Here is an 8,946-nt window from a genome sequence, read left to right on the forward strand (position 1 = left end):
GTCTAGAGTCAGGAAGACCCGAGTTCAAATCTGGCCTCAGACACTTACTAGCTATGTTCCTGGGTAAATCACTCACCCTTACTTGCTTCAGTTTCCATCTCTAAAATGGGTGCACATTGAAGGAAAAGACAAACTACTCCAGTATTTTTGCCAAGAGAACACTAAATGAGGACACAAAGAGTCAAACACAACCATGGTCGTTAATAATAATAATAATATATTATATACATATAAGTACATTATTAGTTTTTTTTTCTCTTATTCCTATTCCAAATTTATGGTCATTGCTAAAAGGGAAGCCATTATAATAGATGTGTTAGAGGCCAGAAAAATTTCTCTGCTCCATCACAACAGTAAGGTGTCTAAACCTAGCCAATCCCCACCAACACCTAAATGGCAATCTCACAAAATGCAAAATCTTAATGGCTAGGAGGCCTTTGTCAAAAGTTCTGTTGATGGCTCAATGCAACCTATCTCCACCAGCAGGAAAAAATAAACCACAGAACTAGTCTAATTAATACTAATTACACCATCTTCTCATCAGAAGGGCCACATAAGATTAGGCTAAAATGCTATTTGTATGCTGGTTAGTATATCCAGGATCTATTCTTATGCAACTAAGGTGTTACTAATGCCTTCCTTTCTGCTTTTCTTCTTCCCCACCCATTAATTCACCAAGGTTTATTGGGAAAATAGAGTGACACCTAGCCTGGTTTGTCCTGATTCTCCTAGCAGTTAGAACCTGAGAAGAAGCCATTTGATGACCATTACTTCACTGGCTAGAAAGGTATGGCAGAAAACTTTAGGAAAGCACATACTACAATTGACAGACTTAGATTTTTCCTGGATGAGTTTTCCTGAGTTAGGGCAACAGGAAGGGCACCATATAATTTTCACAGGAAAATAATTTGTAAATAGCAGCCTTTTCCTAGTAATTTGTAGTCTCCTAAGGATCATTTATTGATTTTCCCTTAACTTAGGAAAACAAATTTCTATCATTTCAAGCTAACTACTAATTTGAGAACTCCAAATGAATTCTTCCAGACTCTATATGACACAAACTGTAAAATGACAAATGGAAGAGAAAAGTCCCAACCTTTCTTCTCAGCTTTCACCAAAGTACTGCCACTGGTAATAACCATTACAAGACATTTATATATAGCTTTCAGATATACAAAAGGCTTTATAAACATTGTTTCATCTGATCCTCACAACCACAATTGTGGAGTTAGAAAGTACTGGCTTGAGTAGCTGAATTTTACAGATAAGAAAACAGGCTCAGAGAGGTTAGTTACCTAGGTAATTAAGTGCCTGAGACAGGATTTGAACCAAGGTTTCTCCTATCGAGTTGTGCACTTTCCTGAACACTACAACACCCTGACTTAGTACAATTGGCCTTTGTAGAGGAAAAGAGGGGAAAAGAATAATCATTTATAGAGCGATTACTATGTGCCAGGCACTGTGCACATGTCTTGTACAAATATTATCTCATTTGATCATTGTAGACATTTTGTTTCTAAATCTCTCCAGAGCCTTGACTGTAAAAAATCTTAAGTATTTCCAGACTAGACTATCATATTCCACTGAACTGAAAACAGGACAAGGAGCTCATTACAGCCCTGTCATCCTGGACTGGCACCTCTAATACCACTGAGGGGGAAGGGGGGGGGGCAATTACACAAATAACCTAGATGCAGTTTATTTAACAGAGAAGCAAGAAAATAAATAAAAAGAATATATTTAGGGTGCTGAATTTCATCTCCTTCCTACAACAATCCCTCCTTAAAGAACCCAAAGTGTAAAGTCCAGATGTGCTCACAAAATTTACATTGTAACCTTCTGTTAAGTCTAAATCCCTACTTCAACACAAAGAAGGAAACAATGTTTACTAAGGTGAAAGTAATTCTAAACAAAGGAAACATAAATATGCTGAGAGTTTACAGGAATCAGTCACCTTGAAGTATCAGGTCCACTCATCCTGAAGAGGGATCCTCAAAGCTCTATGTATCCACTAATTATACGATTCATTTTTTATTATAGTGTTTTGATTTTTAGCTTTCTTTGACCACTGAGCCCAGAGCATCACCAGTGGGGAACTTTGACCTCCTGACTATTGGTCCTTTTTAGTGGATTCCCCCAGTGGCACAATGAGAGGACAACACACAGCCAGAGCACAGTCATGCTTTGTGACTTCCAGTGAGAGTGAATAATAAATTCATTCCTTGACTTTGAGGGTGGAGTCAGAAATCAACCCCAAGCTTTCCACAAAATCCCCTAAGCCCACTTATTTGCATGGTGTCACAAGAAGGAAAAGTACTTTTGTGGATCTAATGAAATGCTCCCAATCCCACTCACCCAGAAGAAAGGCACAGGCCAGATGAAGAGATGTCTCCAGACAACCACTCATATCCACAAAACCTAGAGCCCCATCCCGTTTCCTCTCTGTACCCACTTCTCAGTCTCAAGGCTCAGCCACGCATATATTCCCAAGGGAGACAGGCTAACTGAAAACATGCAACTGAGACACCAAAGTTCTTCTGTACTTCACTCTACTGAGGGTCTCTCGGGAGAGGGGAAGCCATGGAGTGAGTTTGCAAGGAGGTAGGTGGGGAACGGAAAATGGGGGGAGCCTATGCCCAGATGCTTTCATCTTTTAAGTAGGTGCTCCACCTCCCCACACCCATTACTCCAGAGGCTCCAAATCCGGCTCAGAGTCAGTCCCGACACCCGGCCCTAACCATGGAAAAGAGACCAACTCTCCGCCAGCCCGGGAATGGGAACCCGAGGAAAGCCGGACAGAGTCTTCAGCCCCAGTTTAGGAGCAGCTGGGATGGTAAGGCGGAGTGGGGGCGGGCGCAGCGTTGAAGAGGACCCCAGAGCGTGCCGGGCTTGCTGCCGCGGCCCTCCCCCTCCCCCCCAGGTTCCGAAGCCTCAGTCCAGGTGGCCCCGGGCGGGGCAAACCGATAGGTACTCGCTCCCCCTCCCGCAGATTAGGGGCTCGCCCAACGGGGTGTCCAGGATCATGGCCAGGCAGCCCCGGCCCGGCCCTGCCCTCCCCAGCCCGGGAGCGGCCTCTCCCCAGCCCCGCGCGTTATCTACCCAGAGCGGATCGGAGCCGTCCGCGCTGCAGAAATGAGGGAACGCCATGTGGCCGGGGCCGGAGCCGGAGCCGGAGCCGGAGCCGGGGCCAGGGCCGGGCCGGGCCGGGCCGGGCCGGCGGAAGGACGGACGGACGGACTGGAAGGCGGGCGGCCGGCCGGCGGCAGCAGCGAGTGCGGAGGCTGGAGGCGGCGGCGGCGGCGGCGGCGGCTGCTGCTGCGGCGGCGGCGGCTGCTGCTACTGCTGCTGCTGTTGCTACTCGGAGGGGCCGGGAGAGGAGAAAGCCGGGGAGGAGGCGGGGGAGGAGGAGAAGAAGGAGGCGAGGCGGTAGCGGCCGGGAGGGAACCCGGGGAGCCGCAACGCCGCCTGGTTGGCCCGCACGTCACCGGGATGGGGCCCAACTCCGCCCAGTCGTCCGCGGGCTCACCTTCGGGCAGAGCTCGGGAGAGAGAGGCCGGGAAAATAAAGTGAGGAACGCGGGGACGCGGGGGAGACCCTACTTTTTTCATCCTCAGGCGGCCCAAAATGCCTTCCTCCAGAACACGTGCCTTGGTCACTTAGTCAAGCAAGCAATCGACAAACATTTTGTATACGTTCACTGTGTTGAAGCACTGGGGATACAAAGAAAAGACACACTCACGTGCCTGCATACATTCTAATGGAGGAGACACAGGAGAGCTAACTAGGATCTATCAACCAATAAATATTTATTATGCCTCCTGCTATGTGCTAGGCACTATGGCAAGTGCTGGGGATAGAAAAAGAAGCCATCTCTACCCTCAAGGAGCTTACAATTCTAGAAGAATTGAAATGTATAATGTAAAAATTAAAATTTATATAGCGCTTACTAATATGCAAGGCACTGTGCTAAGCAATGGGGAAAAAGAGGTTAGAGAAAGTCCCTATCCTCAAGGAGCTAACAATCAAAAGAGGAATATTATAAGAATAACAGTAACAATAGCATTTAAATAGTTCTTACTATGTCAAGCACTATACTAAGTCCTAGAAATAGAAAAAGGAAAAAGCCAGTTTCTGACTTCAAAGAGCTCCCAAGTTTAAGGTACAACAAGCCAGCAACTATGCACAAACAAGCTGAATAAAAAGTCTGTGAACTTTTTTAAAAAAATACATTTTGATAACTACTTTGGTATAATTGGTTATTTTTGTCAATTAGTTAATAAACATTAAGCACCTATAGTGTGTTAGGCAAAGAGGTTAGCATTGGCAGAACAAAGAAAGGCAAAGAATAGTTTCTGCTCTGGAAGAGCTCACATCCTATGTATTTTATTTTATACATTTAAAAGCATTCTGAGATGGGGTCCATAGGTTTTACCAGACTGCCAGAGAGGGCCATCATATACACATATACAAACCCACACATACACACAGGGCACTCTACATACAAAATATACATGTACATACAAAATATATGCAGAAAAGTTAGAATGCATTAACAAAAGAGAACCCAGAAATGGCTCCTTCAAAAATAGGCTTTGAGCTAAGTCTTGAAGGAAGCCAGGGAAGCTCAAGAGATGGGGATGAGAGGGCAGATCAGTTTTAAACCAAGAGCAGAATAAAGGATGCTTCATGATCTTAAATTCTTGCCAGTCCCTTACTTTTCAGTCTTTCAAACTATGAACTCTTGAAAATCTCATGTCCTGCAAGAGGTTGAGTAAACCAACTATTATTAAACATCTATACTGTGTGAGGCGCTTTGCTAGGCACTATACAAATACAAGGAATGAGACACATTGAATTAATGTTCTGATGGATCTCTGGCTTTCCTATCCCCTATTGTCACTTTGATGTGTGATTTAAAAAACAGAACAGGGAATTTTATATCCTTAGAGGCTTACTTGAATAAAACAGAGAAAGAAAAGATTAATGAATTGGGCTTGCAACTAAAAAAACTAAAAAAAGACCAAATTAAAAACCCCTAATCAAATACTAAATTGGAAATTCTAAAATTAAAAGGAGAAATTAAAAATATTGAAAGTAAAAAAACTATTGAACTAATTAATAAAACTAAGAGTTGGTTCTATGAAAAGCCAATAAAATAGATAAGCCTTTTGGTAAATCTGATTAGAAAAAGGAGGGAGGAAAATGAAATTAGTAGTCTTAAAATGAAAAGGAGAACTTTCCACCAATGAAGAGGAAATTAGAGAAATAATAAGGAGTTATTTTGCTCAACTTTATGCCAATAAATTTGATAACCTAAGTGAAATGGATGACTACCCAAAAATATAGACTTCCCAGACTAACAGAGGAGGAAGTAAATTGTTTGAATAGTCCCATTTCAGAAAAAGAAATAGAACAGGCAATTAAACAACTCCCTAAGAAAAAATCCCCAGGACCAGATGGATTTACATGTGAATTCTACCAAACATTTAAAGAACAATTGGCCCCAATGCTATATAAATTACTTGATAAAATAGGGAATGAAGGAGTCCTACCAAATTCCTTCTATGACACAGACATGGTACTGATACCTAAACCAGGTAGGTTGAAAACAGAGAAAGAAAATTATAGACCAATCTCCCTAATGAATATTGATGCTAAAATCTTAAATAAGATATTAGCAAAAAGACTGCAGAAAATCATCTCCAGGATAATACACTAAGATCAAGTAGGATTTATACCAGGAATGCAGGGCTGGTTCAATATTAGGAAAACTATCAATATAATTGGCCATGTTAATAACCAAATTAACAAAAACCATATGATCATCCTCAATAGATGCAGAAAAGCATTTGATAAAATCCAACATCCATTCCTATTAAAAACACTTGAGAGTATAGGAATAAATGGACTTTTCCTTAAAATAATCAGCAGCATCTATTTAAAACCATCAGTAAGCATCATATGTAATGGAGACAAACTGCAACCATTCCCAATAAGATCTGAGGAAACAAGGTTGCCCACTATCACCAGCTATTATTTAATATTGTATTAGAAACGCTATTTGGCAATAAGAGCTGAGAAAGAGATTAAAGGAATAAGAATAGGCAATGAGGAAACCAAATTATCACTCTTTGCCAATGACATGATGGTATAACCCCAGAGATTCTACTAAAAAGTTATTAGAAATAATCCACAACTTTAGCAAAGTTGTTGGTTATAAAATAAACCCACATAAGTCATCAGCATTCTTATATATCACTAACAAAATCCAACAGTCAGAGTTACAAAGAAAAATTCCATTTAAAGTAACTACTGATAATATAAAATATTTAGGAATCTATCTGCCAAGGGAAAATCAGAAACTTTATGAGCAAAATTACAGACCACTTTTCACACAAATTAAGTCTGATCTAACCAATTGAAAATATTAAATGCTCTTGGATAGGGCTGAGCAAATATAATAAAGATGACAATATTACCTAAACTAATCTATTTATTTAGCCTATACCAATCAGACTCCCAAAAACTATTTTAATGACCTAGAAAAAATAACAACAAAATTCATATGGAAAACAAAAGGTCAAGAATTTCAAGGAATTAATGAAAAAAATCAAATGAAGGTGGCTTAGCTAGTACCAGATCTAAAATTATATTATAGAGCAGCAGTTACCAAAACTATTTGGTATTGGCTAAGGAATAGATTAGTTGATCAGTGGAATAGGTTAGGTTCAAGGGATAAAACAGTCAACAAATATAGCAACCTAGTCTTTGACAAACCCAAAGACCCCCGCTTTGGGATAAGAACTTACTGTTTGATAAAGATTGCTGGGAAAATTGGAAACTAATATGGCAGAAACTAGGCATTGATCCATACTTAACACCGTATACCAAGATAAGGTCAAAATGGGTTCATGACCTAGGCATAAAGAATGAAATTATTAATAAATTAGAGGAACACAGGATAGTTTACCTCAAAGACCTGTGGAAGGGGAAGGTCTTTATGACCAAAGAAGAACTAGAGATCATTACTGATAACAAAATAGAAAATTTCGATTATACCAAACTGAAAAGTTTTTGTACAAACAAAACTAATGCAGACAAGATTAGAAGGAAAGCAATAAACTGGGAAAATATTTTTACAGTCAAAGGTTCTGATAAAGGCCTCATTTCCAAAATATATAGAGAATTAACTCTAATTTATAAAAAATCAAGCCATTCTCCAATTGAAAAATGGTCAAAGGATATGAACAGACAATTCTCAGATGAAGAAATTGAAACTATTTCTAGTCATATGAAAAGATGCTCCAAGTCATTATTAATCAGAGAAATGCAAATTAAGACAACTCTAAGATACTACTACACACCTGTCAGATTGGCTAAGATGACAGGAAAAAATAATGATGATTGTTGGAGGGGATGTGGGAAAACTGGGACATTGATGCATTGTTGGTGGAGTTGTGAACGAATCCAACCATTTTGGAGAGTAGTTTGGAACTATGGTCAAAAAGTTATCAAGCTGTGCATACCCTTTGATCCAGCAGTGTTACTACTGGGCTCATATCCCAAAGAGATCTTAAAGAAGGGAAAGGGACCTGTATGTGCACGAATGTTTGTGGCAGCCCTTTTTGTAGGAGCTAGAAACCGGAAACTGAATGGATGTCCATCAGTTGGAGAATGGCTGAATAAATTGTGGTATATGAATATTATGGAATATTACTGTTCTGTAAGAAATGACCAACAGGATGATTTCAGAAAGGCCTGGAGAGACTTACACGAACTGATGCTGAGTGAAATGAGCAGGACCAGGAGATCATTATATACTTGAACAACAATACTATATGATGACCAGTTTTGATGGACCTGGCCATCCTCAGCAACGAGATCAACCAAATCATTTCCAATGGAGCAGTAATGAACTGAACCAGCTACGCCCAGAGAAAGAACTCTGGAGATGACTAAAACCATTACATTGAATTCTAATCCCTATATTTATGCACACCTGCATTTTTGATTTCCTTCACAAGCTAATTGTACAATATTTCAGAGTCTGATTCTTTTTGTACAGCAAAATAACGTTTTGGTCATGTATACTTATTGTGTATCTAATTTATATTTTAATGTACTTAACATCTACTGGTCATCCTGCCATCTGGGGGGGGGTGGGGTAAGAGGTGAAAAACTGGAACAAGAGGTTTGGCAATTGTTAATGCTGTAAAGTTACCCATGCATATATCCTGTAAATAAAAGGCTATTTAAAAAAAAAAAAAAAAAAAAAAAAAGAACAGAACAGAACAAAACTGGACTAATGTAAGGGCACCATCTATGTTTGTACCTATCTCCACAATGTAGGATCAAATGGGGAAGGATGAGGAGTGTTCAGTGCATCACAGGATAAGAGTTGTTGACTAATATTTATATACTTTTTAGCATGACAGGGGTAATGATAGTGTTAAAAAAAAAAAAATCCTGTAACAGCATGTTCAGATTTGTTTTTTGTTCTTATTAAATTTTGGTTTAATTTGTTTGCTAACTCCCTGAGTTATCCAAGTATTGTTTCTTCTCTCTTTCCCGTGCACTTACAGCAATACCTCCCCATATCTACCTCCCCATTTCAGGTTCTGGTAAGAAAAGGAAATAGCCTGATGTACACACAGGTTCTGGGCAACAGGCCAATGACACACATTACTGATATCAAATCAAGAGAAACGTATCAAAAACAATGCATCTGGATTTTGATATCACCCATTTACATTGTATACATCTTGAGTGAATATTATTTCCATGCTGTCTCTCCCAGTTGATTATTAGCTGCATAGAGTTAAGGACTTGTGCTTTTGTCTTTCTTTGTATCTCCAGAGCTTAGCCCAGAGTCTAGCATAGTGAAGGCTTAATGTTTGTTGACTGAGTGAATGGCTGCCTATATTGTGATAAAAATCAACTTTAGCA

General features: G+C 40.0%; 1 protein-coding gene across 1 annotated transcript in view; it reads right to left on the reverse strand.

Moving 5' to 3' along the window:
- Positions 1-3,406, reverse strand: part of ABCC1 (ATP binding cassette subfamily C member 1) — a 149,313-nt gene extending 145,907 nt beyond the window's left edge. Inside the window, exon 1 of the mRNA XM_031944179.1 lies at positions 3,100-3,406. Within this exon, the coding sequence (XP_031800039.1) occupies positions 3,100-3,147 (48 nt within the window). The 5' untranslated portion in view covers positions 3,148-3,406. The remainder of the gene's footprint in view (positions 1-3,099) is intronic.
- Between the last annotated feature and the right edge of the window lie 5,540 nt (positions 3,407-8,946).

Source organism: Sarcophilus harrisii, chromosome 1 (genome assembly GCF_902635505.1).
Source record: "Sarcophilus harrisii chromosome 1, mSarHar1.11, whole genome shotgun sequence".
Classification (NCBI taxonomy): Eukaryota; Metazoa; Chordata; class Mammalia; order Dasyuromorphia; family Dasyuridae; genus Sarcophilus; species Sarcophilus harrisii.